Raw genomic sequence first — 18,004 nt, 5'->3', positions numbered from 1 at the left:
CGCTTATCAAGTGATAACCTGTGAAAACCAGGATTTCACTTCTACCATCAAGTTTCTTTCTTCTTTCAGCGGGTATATGCCTATAGCAAACTGAACCAAATACTCTCAGGTGTCGTACGTCAGGCTTCTTCTTTGACCACATCTCTTCTGGTGTGCTTTCTGGCAATGCTTTAGTGGGACATCTGTTGAGGAGGTAAACTGATGTTGCGACTGCTTCACCCCACAGATAGTTAGGCAAGCCTTTCCCTTTTATCATACATCTGACCATGTCCAAGATCATGCGATTTCTTCGTTCAACTAACCCGTTGCGTTGGGGGGTGTAAGGTGTAGTGACTTCATGTGTGATTCCTCTGTCAGCACAAAATTCATTCATGTCTCCTGAATTGAACTTGTCACCACCATCAGTTCTAAGAATTTTAATTTGTTGGCTCGATTGCCTCTCATCCATGCAACAAAATTTAACAAAGCAAGTGTAAGTTTCTTTCTTCTCTTTTAGCAGATATACCCAAAGCTTTCTAGAGAATTCATCTACAAAGAGTGAGAAGTATTTGTTACCTCCTAAGGAAGACACGTCGAACGACCCACAAACATTTGCATGTACGACGTTCAACACCTGTCTTGCTCGTTTGGGTGCGTGTCTTTTGAAGACACTTCTAGTCTGTTTACGGGTAGCGCAACTTTCATAAATCTTGTTTGGTGCAGCAAATTTAGGAATTCCTTTCACAAGGTCTTTACCCTTTAGTTGGCACAAACTTATGAAATTTAGATGTCCAAAACGATAGTGCCATAGCCATTCCTCTTCAACATTTGTTGCAAACATACATTGGATTTCTGTTGCGTTCAAATTTACTTTAAATGTTCGATTTCTTGCAACCGGTGCTTTGAATATATTGTTTCTTGTCGAAGACCTCGATGTGCTTCTACTGCATTTTCATGGTAAAGCCTTTTTCAAGTAGTTGACCTAGGCTAAGAAGATTACTCTTCATCAAGGGCACGTAAAGGACATTGTGCATGTATACAGACTTTCCATCTTTGCCTTTAATCAGAATTTTTCCTACCCCTTCAGCTTGAATGGTGTTGTTGTCAGCGAATCGGATCATGCTTTTGACACTTATGTCAAGATCAAGAAGCCATATTCGATTATCTGTCATGTGGTTGGAGCAACCTGTATCCAGGTACCACGACATCTCTTGTTCTGCATGGTTTTCTTTCTCACCAACAGACACATATTTCACGCACTTCATTTCTTTTTCACACCTGTCTGCTTTCTTGTATGTTTGCTGCATGAGATCTTTATATGTTGTTCTCTGATCTTTTCCAATCTTGCCATGTGTTGCAACTGTCACCAGTATCACGTGGTCTGAGTCGGATTTTGGTTCATCCTTCACAAGATTAGCTTCGTTGTTGTCTTTTTTCTTGTTGCTTTCATTATGCCAACACTCATAGCAATAGTGGCCAAATTTGCTACACGTGTAACATTACACATTTCTTCTGTCAACACTTTTCCTACCTCCTATTCCTCTGGGTTTCCCTCGGCCTCTGTTATTCCCGTGTTTGATGTTGTTCTCACCTTTGTTTTGTTCAGTGCTATTAATGAATCTTCCTCCATTTCGACCTCCACGACCACCTCGTTTGCCTCTTCCTCTGCCAGTTTCACGACCCTTCTGGACTTTCGCTTGTAATGCCTGGCAAGTGCTCGGTGTTGCATCTTGTTCTACGGCTTTCCTTTCTAGCAATCGTTGTTCGTGAGCTTCAAGTGAGTTTTGCAATTCTTCGACTTTCATTTTCTCCAAATCTCTACTTTCTACAATCGCCACGACAATGTGGTCGTACTGGAGCGTTAACGTACGTAAAATCTTATGAACTATCTTCTTATCTTTGACTATTTTGTCGCATGCACGCATTACGTTGACAATCACTTGGATTCTGCCGATGTAACCTTCAATGGTTTCTTGTTCCCCCATGTTTAGGAGCTCATACTACCGCCGTAGTGACTGTAGCGTAATCTCTTTTATATTTCCAGCAGTTCCATACCCGTCTTGTAAGATCTCCCACGTTTCTTTGGCCGTTGTCGCCTTTGACACTTTCTGGAATATCGCCACCGAGATACATTGATGCAAGATCGTTCGTGCCTTACAATCCAATTTCTTATTCTCTTTATACGCTTTCTTGGTTTCTTCTGTATCATTCTTTGCAGGTTCTTTAAACTCAACCTTGACAATTTCATCGATCTCATGGAAGCCCGGGATGGCATCCATCTTCACGCACCAATCTTCAAAGTTCTTGTCGTCGAACATTGGTAGACTGTTCTGAATCAACCCCGCCATCTTCTCAACGTGAATCCTTTTTTGCTGCAGAATTTCTTTGCTTGAAGACACCTCCCAGGTTTAGAAACCTGATGCTCCTGATACCACTGATAGCGTGGGTGTGAGCGTGGAGTGAAGTCAGAGAGAACATACAAAGAGAACGTGAATAAAGTAATGGTAGACACAAAGTTATGGAAACAAGTTGTTTCATTTAATCAGAAAAGTAGTGTATTTATACACTTACACTGAATGTCAAACTAACAGCAAAACGCATATAAGTCAGTTTAGATTTACATCTTTAACACTTCCATCATATTTCATCTTTTTTATAATATGATCGCATTTATTTCCTTTTTATCATATTTTCCATCAGAATAACTTTTTATTTATTTTAAAGATTCTTTATCTTTTTATTTTATCATCAAATTAATTATAAAAATTCCTATTAATTTTTATTTTTAGACGTCACTCTTAACTTTTAAACATTACCTATAAATTGTAGAATCTAAAAAAAACGAAACTTTCTTATTTGAGAATGAAGGAAAAAAGCGAAAGTTTATTTACTGTAACACTTAAGGCCCTATTGGAAGCCCAACTGTAAGCCGAACTATAATCTTGTATCCATTTGAACCCAATTCTGTATCCCACGGCCTTAGATTCTAAGACATAAACCCCTATACTCGCCCGACAAGCAGCTTAGGGCGACGCTGAATCCTTTCTGTTTGTTCATCCTTTCTCCGATTGGAAAACCGGGTCGCCGTCGTAACCATGGTTCGTTCATCAACTTCACTTAAACCTTTTTTGCGTTTTTCGAAATCCCTGGCATGCATTTTCTGATCCCGTTTTTTGTAATTGTAGCCGCAAGGGGACTACATAGAGCGTCACCGAAGAGACTATGGCTACCGCCTCGATCACTTCGAGCGCAAGCGCAAGAAAGAGGCTCGGCAAGTTCACAAGCGCTCCGCAATGGCTCAGAAGGTTTTGCTGCTTTTTATTTGGAATTTGGAATTTGAGTTATGTGGTTGTATTCTCACGAATCTAATTGATTTTTTTTGTTTTTAATTCGTGTGGAACAGGCCCTTGGTATCAAAGGGAAGATTATTGCCAAAAAAAATTATGCTGAAAAGGCGCAGATGAAGAAGACGTGAGAATTTTCTCTTTTTACAGCTTTTATTTTACATTTTCGTGTGGACTAATTTTCTGTATTCGTTTATGATGTATGCTATTTTGTGGTTGCTGACATGGGGGGAGCGTTTTAGTAGTTAATGTGCTGCATTTTTTTTTTTCGTCGATGTAAAAACATGTTCTTGTCTAGATTGTTTTCATTGATATATTTATTTAAGATTTTTTGATTGATGTTAGATAACTAGCTTGATAGTTGTTAAGTTTATGAGATAATTCGTTGTGGTTGACAGTTTGGCTATGCATGAAGAGTCAACATCCAGGCGCAAAGCTGATGATAATGTTCAAGATGGAGCCGTTCCTGCTTATCTTCTGGATCGTGATAACACGACCAGAGCAAAGGCATGATTCACGTGAATTATTGAATGGTAATTTTGATTCGTGATTTCTTTTCGCGGAAGTCATCTAAATTGAATTTCTCATTTTAGGTTCTCAGCAACACCATTAAGCAAAAGAGGAAAGAGAAGGCTGGAAAGTGGGATGTTCCTCTACCCAAGGTAAGATTGCATTTGATACTTTTTGCATGGATGATTTTAAAGACCTCTGTTGAAATTTATTGACCACCTGTCACAGAACCTGTGCTCTTCATGCATTAAGTAAACTTTGGATAAAATTTTTAATAAAAAAGTATTATCCTTTTGCACTTTAAGAAAAGTCTAAAAACTTAGTCCCAATTGAAATTGGCTTCAAGTAAACCTATAGATGTATAGAGAGGGAAAGTGAAATGTGCTGTGAGAATAAGTACACACTGTAAGAGAAGAATTATTGATTGTGGTTACTGGTTCCTGCTTGGTTAGAGCATGGTTGTCAATACTCAATAGTGTGAGATAGTAGAGCTATTTTGGAATTATGTTGTGTAGGGCTGGTGCGTGCTACTAAAATTGAATAGTAGCTTTCTTAGCTGTGATAGTGGAAAAAATTATGTAAAACGGCAGCTGGAGCAGGGGCTATTGGAGTGAGTCACGAATAGCCTATCTGAACCATGAAACAGAAACAGTTAGGGCTGTTTTGGCAGGGAAATTTGAGATTTTACCCCCCTCCGTTGATGAGTCAGAACTGCAATCCTATGTTCCGAGTCACTTGCACAGACTATTATGTGGTAGAACCCACCGTTCTACTTTACCTTGAACAGTTACTCATCTTTGGCAACGTTTCCAGCATCTCCCAGTATTTTCCTTTCTGGCCATTGCATCCTCTGCTTTTGGCTTTTCTAAACAATTGCATACTCTGCTTTCCATAGTTTTTCCATATGTTCCTTTCTTTTTTTACATGAATGTATGCATTCTTCATTTCTTCAGGTTCGTCCTGTGGCTGAAGATGAAATGTTCAAAGTGGTCCGTACTGGTAAAAGAAAGAGTAAGTATCATATTTATCTGTCGAAAGTTAATATCCAGCTTCGGTTTTTTAATTTCTTTGTTTTGTTTACCTTATTGGTATCACTTGATTAATTTGGTATAAAATTGTTATTTAGTTACATCTTATTATTGTCGTTGGTATCTTTTTACAAATCATCCTTGTGTATGATTCATAGTTCATTCTTGCATTATTTGCTTGAATAGGTGGAGAATATTGAGTACTTGAAATCTTTACTTTAATTGTGTTCTGTTATTTCATTAAATGATTAGAGAAATCTCTATCTTGTTTGGGAAGGTGTTTTCATGTCATTGTTTTTACAGTCTAGTAGTTCATCATGACTTATGAGCACTATTACAGTATTAGACAAAAAAATATAATGGTCATTCCTGAAGCAGATCTGATAGTGCATGATTCACCATTTTGCAGCCAAGCAATGGAAGAGGATGGTTACTAAGGCAACATTTGTTGGGCCTGGTTTTACCAGGAAGCCTCCAAAGTATGAGAGATTCATTCGTCCAACAGGTTTGCGGTTCACCAAGGCCCATGTCACTCATCCAGAACTTAAATGCACGTTTAATCTAGAAATAATTGGAGTAAAGAAAAACCCTAACGGCCCTATGTACACCTCTCTTGGTGTTATGACCAAGGGAACTATAATTGAGGTATTTATATTTCATTCTCTTCTAATCTATTAGTGGATCTCAATTTGACTTTTTTTTTTCTTTCTGATCGCTGATAACTCCATGAAACTGGGTTTCTTATTTCACTGCTTAATGTAATTCAGGTGAATGTCAGTGAACTTGGCCTTGTCACACCTGCGGGAAAAGTTGTGTGGGGTAAATACATATATTTTTGTTTTATCACTGTGGACTGGATTTTCAACTGAAAAGTCTGAAATTGACACGATTTTTTATTTGCTGTGAATGCAGGTAAATATGCTCAGGTTACCAATAATCCCGAAAATGATGGTTGTATAAATGCTGTGTTGCTTGTTTAAGGTCATACTGATCTGACTTGACTTCAAACGCGGTGGTCAAAGTTCTAATCCTATGCTTTTTGCTGTCTTATGCTATGACTGCATCACCACAACCAATGTTCGCGGAAAGTTGTCCAACCTTTGCCGGGGCCTGAGACTTTGTCTGGGGAAACAGTGAAAGCATTTTTTTTATCAGATTGCGATACTGACATGTTCTATTATTCTTTGGATAGTCAATGCTAATGATCAGTTCTAGCACTTGACATTTTGAGGTAACTGTTGTACAAGAGTCAGACAGGTCGGATGAATTTATATACTTCATCTGCAAGACTAGACATTTTAGGTAGCTGCATTTATATGTTATGGCACAAATTTATATTATTTATTGCCAATTGCCAAAATTTATTTATGTACTTTTCCTAATGGATGTACCAAACAAACATTTTACACAATTTGGACCTTTCAATTCGTCATGACAAACTTTTGTAGCCTATCCGAAGGAATGAATGATAAGTCTTTCTATTCGAATATGCCGTTTTTTTAGGGTCAGAAGGGTGTTGCTTTTCAAGAGAGTGCAAGGAAACTATCGCCAGTTACGTTGCTGTTGATTTTTTCCTAGAAAAATTGTTTGTTTTTAAAAATCAGTACTTGAAAAGAGGATTATTAATTAAATTAGGTTTTTATGCGATGAAAAATATTGGTAAGTACGTTAAAAGAATGCCAGTAGCCCTGCTCTTTTGTGGAAACCTGGAATGTGCAATATTTGTGAAATGAGTGAATGTTATTTCTGTCAAATTGGACAGAATCTCCATGCACTTTCCATGCCAGATTGAACTGAATTTTTTAGAATGAAAAGTGTGCAAGAAAAAATGGTGTGAAGTACACTAACAATGATTATGATATCTTAAATAGTAACCAATGATTCTAACTGCTCAATTCATTAAGGAATCTCATCATTTAGGAATTAAATTCAATACTCCAATGTCACGAGATGTTGCAAAGCCATAAAGAGAATTATATATATATATATATATATATATATAAAGAATAGTATCAGATGGCATAAAATAATATGGACCCTCAATTTCTAGTAGTCAATAAGTATGTTAAAATATTGCGACAAGGAACCGAAAACAGAGAACTTTAGAAAAGAAAAATCATTGTGCAAGGGAGTGACTCATCCCAATTATATATGAACATGTTACAAAATTTAGGTGTATATTTGTTCTGGCGTCATTTAGACCCGTGAACTTGTAGCAACTCAAGCTTGATTGTGAACATCGATGCAAATACATAAACTAATTATATTTCAAATTCAAGTTGAATAATCACTTAATAAAATTTCAACCGAATAAAGTTGAAATAACATTTTACTCAATTTTCTTTATATATACTTCTCAAGACACTCCAAAATTAGAGGTGACAAGATTTTACCACTGCAATAGATACCAATTTTCTTTTATTATTATGCTGGTGAAGTGAGTGATCATTTGATCCCACAAAATCCTTAATGAAGGCGAATAGTGATAATCGTTGGTAAACAATGTGAAGATCTCCAATCATAAACCAAATCCAAATGTTGAAATAAATGATTGTGAGGAGGAGCGAGTGAAAGATGACCAACTTATTTGTAGTTTTGTAGGAGTGAATGTGGGTCTGATTTAATTGTGTTGGACCTAACCACTACATTTTGGTGCTAATTGTCGTTATAGAAGTTGAAAGAGAGACAATGGTGTTGACAATGACATGTCACATGTTGAACAATACAACGTAGGAAGATGACCTAACACTACTTTTCTTCTTCATTTCTATCCTTGACTGCATTTAAAGCCACACTCTTCAACACTTTTTCCTAATCCAAAATCAAGAACAAAAAAATTTTCAAACTACAAATTTTTCTCTTCTTCCTTTCCATTTTTTATATCAATCCACACTTAGGACTTGTTCACTTGAGTGGATTTGGAAGAAAGTAATTGAGAGGATTTGATGATAAATTTTTTTATTGTTTATTTGAATAGATTTGAAAGTAATTTTTTTTAATCTGTCACATAAATTAAATCCTACACTAATTCTCACAAATTTTACTTTCAAATTTATTTTCACTTACCTTCAAATTTATTCAAATAAACAAAAAAAAAAAAAATTACCTTCAAATCCTCTTAATTACTCTTCTCCAAATCTATTCAAGTGAATAAGACCTTAAATTTCAAATCGTACACATATTTAGATATCTATCTTGTGTAAATACAAATCATATTTACAATGCAATTATTAGCATCAAAATTGACACAACAGTTGCAAAGTACTTCTATTTTGAACGATCATGATTTTTAAATTTTCTTAATGTCACAATATCAAATTTCATTAATTATGTTTCTTGTTGTTGGTCTACTAATTATGTCAATATAGAATATCATCTCATTGCAACTAATAATATTAAAACAGTACAAAAATGTATGGTTGATCAAAAGTTTAGATTTGATTAGTGTAACTAAAATTTAGGAGCACATTAAAGAATAATTTTAGTTTTATTTTCTTCTAATCTAGCATGCAAGAAAAACAAGAAATCCAAAGAAATTTAATTTAGTTCTGAATTAAAAAATCGTGACTACTACGTCTTTTCTATTTCACCTATAATTTTTATTTGAGTTTCTAATTCAATTTAATTTTTTTGTAAACAAGACTTTTTTTTTTTAAAAAAAAAAACTTTATAGTAATTAATCTTCTGTTCCTGTATGTGTAACTAATATTTTATAGACTCACAGGTGCTGAAACATATTTAGCTTAGGAATCTTCATCCTCACAAGTCCTTCTTACAACGTTTCTTCTCCAAGATTTTCAACGTAAAACAACCAATCAGCATAAAATGTCGGTGCATTTAATTATATTATATTTAAAGGGTCACCGTTAAATATTCATAAATAAAATATATTTGCTACAATATATACTATATGAAAAAAAACCCATTCTAAAAGAGAAAAATGTTTAAATGTAAATATGAGTATAAAGTCTCATATTAAATAAGAAAAAAAAAATTGAAAAAATATTCTAAGAAACACATATAATATTTTAAAACTCTTATAACAATCGATATTCTATTTGTAATCTATAAGATATCCCACCCATGTTTGTTGTCTTCATCTTTCTTTTTACATTTTTCATTTGGTTTCAAATATCTTCATATTTGAATCAAATAAAGAATTTTTTGTTTATTTCTATTTAACCAATGATTATTACAATGTCTTTAATTAATGACATGAAATTAAAAAAATAATATTAAATTAAATAGCAAAACAAGTTACATACCTACTAAGGCTATACTTACTCTATAGTAAAAAAATAATCCTCTTTAGGAAGAATAAAACTAACCACATTATAATTTTCTTTCTCTCTGATTTTTATGGATAATGGATTATCTCAACTTCAAACATGGACCACACAATCAACCCTCATTTTTGTCTTACCCAAGAGAAAAATAATATACAATTCCTAGATTAACTAAATATCTCCACAAACAGATCCTGCATAAATCTTGGATCTGTCTGCTTCTTTTCTTATTTTTGGAGAAAAAAAAATTAAATATATTTTTATCTCCAAACATAAAATTAAAATATATTTTTGTCTTAATATTAATATAATTTAAATTTTAAATTTTAAAAAATAAATGAATATTGTTCTTTTAATTTAATAACTTTAATATTTTTAGTTGATAAATGGTACACTAATATATAAATTAAAATATATTAAATAGTATAAATAGTTAAAACATTAATTTAAAACATATTTAACACATCAGAACAATATACACAAAAATTTATATTTGTTATTTTTTAAATTTCAAAATAAAAATATATCAAAATTAAAAAAAACAATAAGTTTTAATTTTATATTTAAATTAATGATTAAAAATATATTTAACCCAAGATAATATTATAAAAAACAATGATATTTTGACAACTTTTTTTAATAAATTTTTTATAATAAAACACGTATCATCATTTTATTAGTCTGTTTAAGTTTATGTTTAAAAAAATATTTGAAATAGACCAATCATAAACTTTTATATATACATTATAAAAAATGTTGGAAAAAAGAGTTATTAAAGTAGTTTTTCCTATTATAAACGGCTATTAATTGAAAAAAAAAAAAAACATATTGGTTACTCCATCGTGTTTCCTTTTTCCTGATAAAAGTTTAAACTGAATAGAGCAGACCAAGAAAGTGACGTATCAGTTTCTAAATTTCCACAAAAGAGGTAAAGAGAGAATGCTATTAAGAATATAACATCATTTCTTTGACATAATCTTACATCACGACTGCAAATTGAATAGAATATAAGTACATAGCACTTTCTTGCAGACATTGTAAAGAAATGGTGTTTTGTTTATTATAGAAAGTAGAAACCACATAATCTTTTTGTCTCTTCCCTCTTTTCTCTGTCAATACATATATCTTCACAGAAGCTAAGCATGTGCACTCACAAGTTGGAGCACTTAATCACTTCAAATAAAAAAAACTTCAACTTGTCTGTTTTATACTCATAAAATGTATAAAATATTATGGAACCAAACGTGGATCTTTGATATTAATTCTTATCTGCTACTTGAGAAAAATGCTGGTTTTAAAAAATATAATTAAATCTCAAGGTTGAACATACAAGATTCTCGTGAATGCTGCCTTTAGAAGAGTTTCAAAAATATCTAAACTTATCATATCATATTCAGGTTACGTACACAAGCACACTTTTAAAGTAAAATAATATGATCGATGCTGCTGTCATTATTTATAAATAAGTATTTTTTTTCTTCTTCTTAAACTGAATCTGTCTTGCATGGACTCTTCTTTCCGACAGCTTCTGAAATTTTTTTCTGTTATTTTAGTGGTTCGAAATTTAAAACATGGTACTTCTTCTAACGTGCTGACAGAATTTTTCCTTGATCCATTTGACTAGAAGCTTTGAATCACAGAGACAAACCATTTATGGCTTTAGCATGTTATATAATATGACATATTGAAGTGTCATGAATGAGTCATTGTGACATTGTTTCAAACTTCTTATATGGTTTAAACTTTAGCTTTGAATGTGTGATTTTGTATAAAAAAAATAAACGAGATAAAAGTGTAAAGTATAAAAGAGTGAATCTCAATCATATATTAATACAGTATTACTTATGATGTTCTGATGTATATATATATTCATGTGCATGCAGGGAAAGAAGAGAGCCATTAATAATACCACATGGATGCAAGCTTCTTCAACCCACAATTCATGACTTTGGGTGGAAAATTGAAGTTTTAGTGTCTAAAAGAGTTGTCTCTTGTGATCAAGATATAGAGATAATATATTTTTGCAACAAAGATTTACTCTTTTTAAAAATTATTTCTGTAACTATATGTAGAAGTTGTAATTTTTTTTTCTAATGCTGTAACATTTGACATGAAGCAAAGTACACTGTTGTTGTTCCATAAAGCTTTAACAGGTTGTAGCAGTTAGCACCAACAGCTAACTGTGTATATATCAATTTCTGCAAGAAAGCGACTTCTGAGATTAAGGCAAAAAGAAGAACAATGAAAGTGCTCATCTCCAAATGATGCTACTAACACGTAATTGGGTGGATATTTATGATATTGGAAAGGTAAAGAATATATTATGATTGTCCATTTTATACTATGAAAGGTTATAAAAATAACAAATAAGAAATTTCAGGGGTGAATAAACAGATAAATNTTAGTTTATTCTGAAAGGGTCCACAGTTGACAAAAAGTCAATAATCAATGAGCTTGAAAAATGCCTTTTTGACAAATCTTTGTAAGTGNTTATAAATTATAATCACTCATCCAAATCAATGTCAGGTTCCAAAGCACAGAGAAATTAACATTTGAAAGGGAATCAACAGTGTGAAANAGTTACAGTGGTTTAAGCATTTCAAGGAGAATTTGTCATGAGAAACTAACTAACCATTGAAGAATAGAGAAAGAGACAAAAAAAGGGTATCCCCAGATACACTAATAATCAGACACCAGTCACTGTTGCTCATGCACTGGCAAGTTTGGCATTGACAATGAAGCCTAATTCTTTGACCAAGTTTCTGCAACTTCGATACTATCAGTGCCTGTTATCNCATTTGGGAAATGTAAGCCATTCATGGCAAAAAGAGTTGAAGATACAGTTGATATTCATTACGATACNGCGTGTTCATTTATCACAACAATCCAATAATGAAGTTGGCAATGATGTTAATGGATTGAAACTGTTTCCATCAAGATAGCTGGATGGTAGGCCTGTTGCTCAGAAGCATCTAACTGGACCCACCAATTACACTAAAAAAATGCTAAATTTTCTAACATATGGATGGGACCAGGATGCAGTGTTTGAAACAAAATATGGGAGACAAAGGTGGTTGATAACATATTTTGACCACATGGAAGAGCTACCACTGTGCAATGCTTATCCTACTTTGTCTAACAAACAGAAACACAAAATAATTTTGAATTCTATAGTAATGAATCNGAGTATACAAAAGAACTCCCCAGATTGAGGTAGGTAACTGGGGACATTATGCAAATAGGGGACTAATTACTTCTTTCATCATCAAAGTACAAATAAATATCAGCAAAACTACTAGCAAGAAAAATAATATGGCACATTGCTTTTCAGTTATCATGCTACAATTATCTCCATCTAGTGGGCTGATGATGGTGATATCTACTACTGGTAGAACTGTCATCTTCACTCTGAGAGTTGATTTCTCCACCTGTTTGTCTTTTGTCTAATCCTGAGCCTTTATGCTCCAGTTGATAATCACGGTGGGAACGGGAAGATTCTCCCTCAGTCCTTCGTTCCTACAGACAGGAACAACAAAAGAGATAAGCATCAGATTACAGCAAAACTGAATTCTTTATTTTTGGAATTTAGATTCTCTGCTGAATTTTTGGTGTTGTCTCACTACTGTGCCTTCAAAATATAATGATTGACACTTATTTTGATGTTTTAAAATATATTAAAAAGAATTATAATATTCCAACGTCAGTGTATTTTTTAATGTTCAGCAGAAGACAACACCAAAAATCCCAGTAGAAAATCTGGACTTCAATTTGCTGGTTGAGTCAAGTACAATGTAAAGTTTGAAAAGAAGAAAGAACATACATCACGGAATAAGAGGTCCTCAGCCTCAAGCATGTGGATAACATGGCCTATTTTAGGCCTCTTTGCAGCATCAGGGTCGACACATCGAAGAGCAACCAAAAGAGCCCGTTTAATAGCCCTTGAAGATGGCTTTTCAGCAATCTTAGGATCAACTACTTCCTCAGATTTTCGATTCGCAACCATGCTTTTCAACCACTCTATCAAATTAACCTGCAAGAATTCCAACTTCCACAGTTAGGGGAAACAAGAGAGAACCATGCAGACAACAATAAAATGAAACAATCTCAAAACTGTTGACTGTGTTGGTGATGTTTCTAACCTCTCCTTGTGGTCTACTGTAATCAACAGGACTTCTTCCTGTAATTATTTCCATGATAAGTATTCCAAAACTATACACATCACTCTTCTCAGTCAGCATTCCAGTGCAGGCATACTCAGGTGCAACATAACTGCAGAAAAGAAAAAAGAGGAGAATCACTAATTGTGGTTATGGACCTTGAATTTCAGTAATACTACCTCGCTTTTCATGTATAATATGTATTTTTTGTTTTACGAAAAAGACATTGTAGGAAGAATATCTAATGATTGTAAAAATTAATGCACTTTCCTGTTTTCCTTAACATGAGCAAAGCTGGTTTTTCTTTGCTTATATATGAGAATGGAGGTAGTGATAACTAATTATAATAGAAAATAGAGATAGGAAAAAGCATAGTTAAACCATACTAACCCAAAGGTTCCCATGACTCGAGTAGTGACATAACTATGATCAGCAGACAAAAGCTTGGCAAGCCCAAAATCAGAAACCTTTGGGTTCCATTGACGATCAAGCAGTATGTTGCTCGATTTGACGTCTCTGTGGACAACTTTCGGTTCAAGACCCTCATGAAGATAGGCCAGTCTGAAAAGATACACAGAAGAAATCACTTTGATCAAAGCCTTTCAAGCACTGAAATGGATATCAGAATGCATATTAGACCATTGATATAGTACCCTTTTGCTGTGCCCAATATAATGTTCATTCGGATATCCCAGGTTATAGGGCTCACAGCTCCAACATCGCCGTGCAGCCACTGTTCTAGATTCCCATTGTCAACATATTCATATACAAGCATCCTGCGATACAAAAACATACATCAAATGTTACAACTTCAAACCAAACAAACTTTCTATCTTCAATGTTCAAAGTAAACTGGAAAAATACCTGTAAGCACCCTCAACACAGTATCCAAGCAACCTAACAAGATTCTTATGGCGCACACGACCAATTGCTTCTACCTCTACTTTAAATTCTCTTTCAGCTTGGCCTCTGATAATGAGATAGACACAAATCACTTGTAAGAGAAACAGAAATCCAAGACCACATTATTTTTCACTATACACCTACAGTTAGTGAGTGAGTAACCAAAGACGGAATTCATAGGAAAACCTCAACAAAGTATGATTCTACAAAAACTCTTGAAAGTGACAACATAATCAATTCAGTAGTAACAAACAAGGAGCCGAAAAGAAAAACGATTCTTTTCTTCACATAAGTAAGCGACTTTACAACACAACACCCAGAAGTAGAAGACAAGGATAACAAGAAAAGAAAGCAGGTTAAAAAGTATTACAAAAACAGTAGTAGCAAGAGTAAAACAGAAGGAGAACACAAGCAAAAAAATAAAAAATAAAAAGAAAAGATTCAATCAATGTTCACCACAAGAATATTTCACTTCAGGCAAGTAAAGCTGCATTCCAAACTTAGCACAAGCATCCATTTAGCTCAACCCAAGCATTTCTTTTTATTTTTTGAAAACACCAAAAATTCAAATTAAAAAAACGCAACCCTAAAACCAAAAAGAAAAAAGCTTTCTCATATGCAGATTCAAAAACACCACATGAACATTTCAACCCCAGACACGCAAATTAAGAAAAAAAAAATTATATATACACATGAATTTCCCCTGACACTTTTACTTTAACACAGAGACCCAACCACAGATCAGAGAAACTTCATTTTTCTTTCAGCCACCCAGATTAAACCTCAAAAAAAATAAAATAAATTTCCCGGTAATTCCCTCTAAAAATTTCATCTTTAACCAAGTCGAAGAATTGATCGATCCATGTAGCTCAGCCCACTTGAGCTGAATTCAATTATGACGCAAAATTGAAGCATGTAATAAGAAGAGAGACATACTTATTATTCAAAAGGTTCTTGACAGCAACCTTGTTTCCATCAGGTAACAACCCACGATAAACAATTCCATAGCCACCTTCACCAATCACGTTCTCTTCACACAATCCATTAGTCGCAGCTTCCAGTTCCCTCAGCGTGAACCACCTCCCCCACCCGAGATGCGACACTTCGGGGCCCACACTCCCGCTCCCCAGTGACGACGCCGTTTCGCACAGGCTCACCGCTCCCCTGCTCTCCCCACTGGAGTACAGTACGGCGGCGGCGCGTGGCTCCGCCTTCGGAGGCGGGAGGTTGACGGTGTCTGGCGGCGGGGCAACGTGAACGATCTCCAGGATTTCCTTGGAAATGGGCGGAGTGGGGATGGCGGCGGCGCGGCGGCGGAGGGGAGTTTTGTGGTGGTGGCGGCGGCGGGATGTGAGGCAGAGAGAGATGAAAAAGAGGACGATGACGATGAGGGATCCGACAAGGATTCCGATGACGACCCAGAGACGGAGGCCGAAGATGGAAGTGCGTTTGGAAAGCTGTGTGTCGACGAAAGCTGCGTCATACACTGACATGACTGCAAACAGAGGATGTGGTGTTGTTAGAAAATTGGTGGCATTGGTTTTGGAATGGAAAGTGAAGTTAAAGAAAGTTCATTTGAACAAATTTCAGAGACAGACAGAGTCAAGAAGATGAGTTTGCTTATTTATATTGTTTTTGTCTGGTTTTTGTTCGAAAAAAAAAAAGGTTTAATGTAATTATTGCATTTGAAAATGGGAATTTTGTAATTATTGTATTATGTATAATTGTCGAGGTAAGATCATTAATACTATAATTAATTTTGTATTGAGATTTAAGATGAATAAATGGGAGAACTTTTAGGATTTTTTATCTTTTTCAAAGATGTTAAAGAGAAAAGAGAAGAATTGTTGAAACGTATCTTAATTGTCATGAGTATTATTTAAAAAGATTAACTTTATTGTTCCCAGATGGTCAAATTCAATTCAATTAGTTAATTATCTAATTCAAATGTGTTTGTTTGGAAGAAGAGATGATATTAAGAAAATTATACTTTTCTCCCTTATGTTATATTAAATATATTTTCTTTAAAGTTTTAGTGAAATAATAATTACTGGATTTTAAAAAGTACTAGCTTTCTTTATATTTTGATAAAATGTACTTTAATAAGTGAAACATAAAGTTATTTTATTTATAAGTGAAACATTGACTTTAATACGAAGTTTTTATAATCAAATAGTACGAGCATAGTAATTTTTTTCTATTTTAAAAAATAATTCTGTTAAATAAATGTTATTTAGTATAACTTTGATTATGGTAAAATTACAAGATGTTAGGCAACAATGATTAGTGGTGTTTATTGATAGGAAAAAGATTATTTTATACCATTTGATAATTTTTACAAACATAAAATGGCTTTATCAAAAGCTAATTTTTAAGAGAGTATATAGTAGTGAGAGATAGAGTCAAATAATAATTAAAACAAATTGTGATATCAAAATACCACTAATCCTTATTGATAACAACAATATTTATATACATCACACATTTAGAATTTGAGTTCTTTTAGGTAACTTGTATTAACATTAATTAAATAGCGTGTACTTTTTAGAATTGATGTTGTTAGTTAAATAAGGTTGTTGCATTTTTGTAGAAATGAATAAAAACATTAATTTCAGTAGATATTTAAACATGTTAAAGTTTATACAAATGTTGAATATTATAGAAATTATTTTGAAGATATAGTTGAAGTAAATGAATGAGATGAATGTTTGTAGTTGTTCGATTTAAATAGAGATAATGTAAATTTAAGGTGCTTTATACTATTAGTGGTTAATAAATACTGCTACATAAGTATATTTTTTTTGTATATAGATTTAGTAGTTTGTCAATTAATATACTTGTATTTCAAAATAATTATGGCTTTTAAGATGGATTTACTAATGATATATTAAAAATAGTAATACTGTACAACTACATGTAAAATATGTTTAAATTGTTGTGAATAATTTTCATTATATAATTACACTAAAAATAAATCATAATGATTCAGTTAAATAATAATGAAAAAAAAAAGTTAAAATTATTATAATACATATATAGTGAGTTTTTTTTGGATCAAATTAGACCATGATATACCTTTTTTAGTTCAAAAGCCCATATAGAGTATAAAGATCATATTTATTTGGCCCATTACTGGTTTCCTATATTATTAGGAGTTCATTAACTTTCGTAACTAACTATAGTGATAGTTATGCTTTCGCTCAAATTTAATATTAAAATCATGTTTGCAATAAAGTAGGTTATTTTAAGGTGTTCTTTTAATCGAGAAAAAAAATCCGATAGAAAATTTATTAATCATTTTTTAGTTAAACATATTTTATAAAATTAAATTTATGTCTGTCTTAAATGTATTTTAATCTTCAAACTTTAAATATAATGAATATAATTATCTTAATTCAATTCTATTTTTTTTATGAATTAAACAATTTAAATATGTTAAAAATATTTAACAAAATTGGTTAGAAAAGTCTTACATTCATTTTACTAAACTATATAAAAGTTTTAACAAGTTTTCAACCTTCTCATTATTTTTCTTAGTATGAGATTGATATACACTACATAAAATATTTGTTTCCACATCGGATGAAGTAATCTAATTAAAAGTAAAACTAATTTTGATATTTGTTTCAAGATCATATCAGGTCATCCATTATGAATTAAAAACTAATTTAAATACAAAAAAAAAAAAAATCTTATATTTCTTATACAAAATGTAAATCTAAACTTCAAACACCAAATAAAATCATGTTGAGGAAAAACTATTTGACTTTCTGAATGAAAAGGTTGCTGTAATCAGG

At 33.0% G+C, this 18,004-nt stretch overlaps 3 protein-coding genes across 3 annotated transcripts; 1 reads left to right on the top strand and 2 right to left on the bottom strand.

Moving 5' to 3' along the window:
* Positions 1-920: 920 nt before the first annotated feature.
* LOC111242548 lies at positions 921-1,964 on the bottom strand. Its single transcript, XM_022786321.1, has 2 exons — positions 1,483-1,964; positions 921-1,422 (listed from the first exon to the last, which is right to left on the bottom strand). Exons 1-2 carry the CDS (start codon positions 1,962-1,964, stop codon positions 921-923), a joined length of 984 nt encoding a protein of 327 aa, XP_022642042.1.
* Positions 1,965-2,908: 944 nt separating this feature from the next.
* Positions 2,909-6,296, top strand: LOC106774093 (ribosome biogenesis protein NSA2 homolog). Its single transcript, XM_014660928.2, has 9 exons — positions 2,909-3,077; positions 3,165-3,284; positions 3,383-3,450; positions 3,722-3,830; positions 3,917-3,985; positions 4,787-4,844; positions 5,271-5,506; positions 5,629-5,680; positions 5,774-6,296. Exons 1-9 carry the CDS (start codon positions 3,075-3,077, stop codon positions 5,839-5,841), a joined length of 783 nt encoding a protein of 260 aa, XP_014516414.1. The 5' UTR covers positions 2,909-3,074; the 3' UTR covers positions 5,842-6,296.
* Positions 6,297-12,191: 5,895 nt separating this feature from the next.
* LOC106774092 (probable serine/threonine-protein kinase At1g01540) lies at positions 12,192-15,823 on the bottom strand. The gene is made up of 7 exons (XM_014660927.2): positions 15,144-15,823; positions 14,169-14,273; positions 13,958-14,080; positions 13,695-13,865; positions 13,287-13,416; positions 12,968-13,177; positions 12,192-12,663 (listed from the first exon to the last, which is right to left on the bottom strand). Exons 1-7 carry the CDS (start codon positions 15,698-15,700, stop codon positions 12,493-12,495), a joined length of 1,467 nt encoding a protein of 488 aa, XP_014516413.1. The 5' UTR covers positions 15,701-15,823; the 3' UTR covers positions 12,192-12,492.
* Between the last annotated feature and the right edge of the window lie 2,181 nt (positions 15,824-18,004).

Source organism: Vigna radiata, chromosome 9 (assembly GCF_000741045.1).
Source record: "Vigna radiata var. radiata cultivar VC1973A chromosome 9, Vradiata_ver6, whole genome shotgun sequence".
Lineage (NCBI taxonomy): Eukaryota > Viridiplantae > Streptophyta > Magnoliopsida > Fabales > Fabaceae > Vigna > Vigna radiata.
The sequence above is the reverse complement of the archived record's forward strand: the minus strand, read 5'-3'. Positions and strand labels throughout refer to the sequence as shown.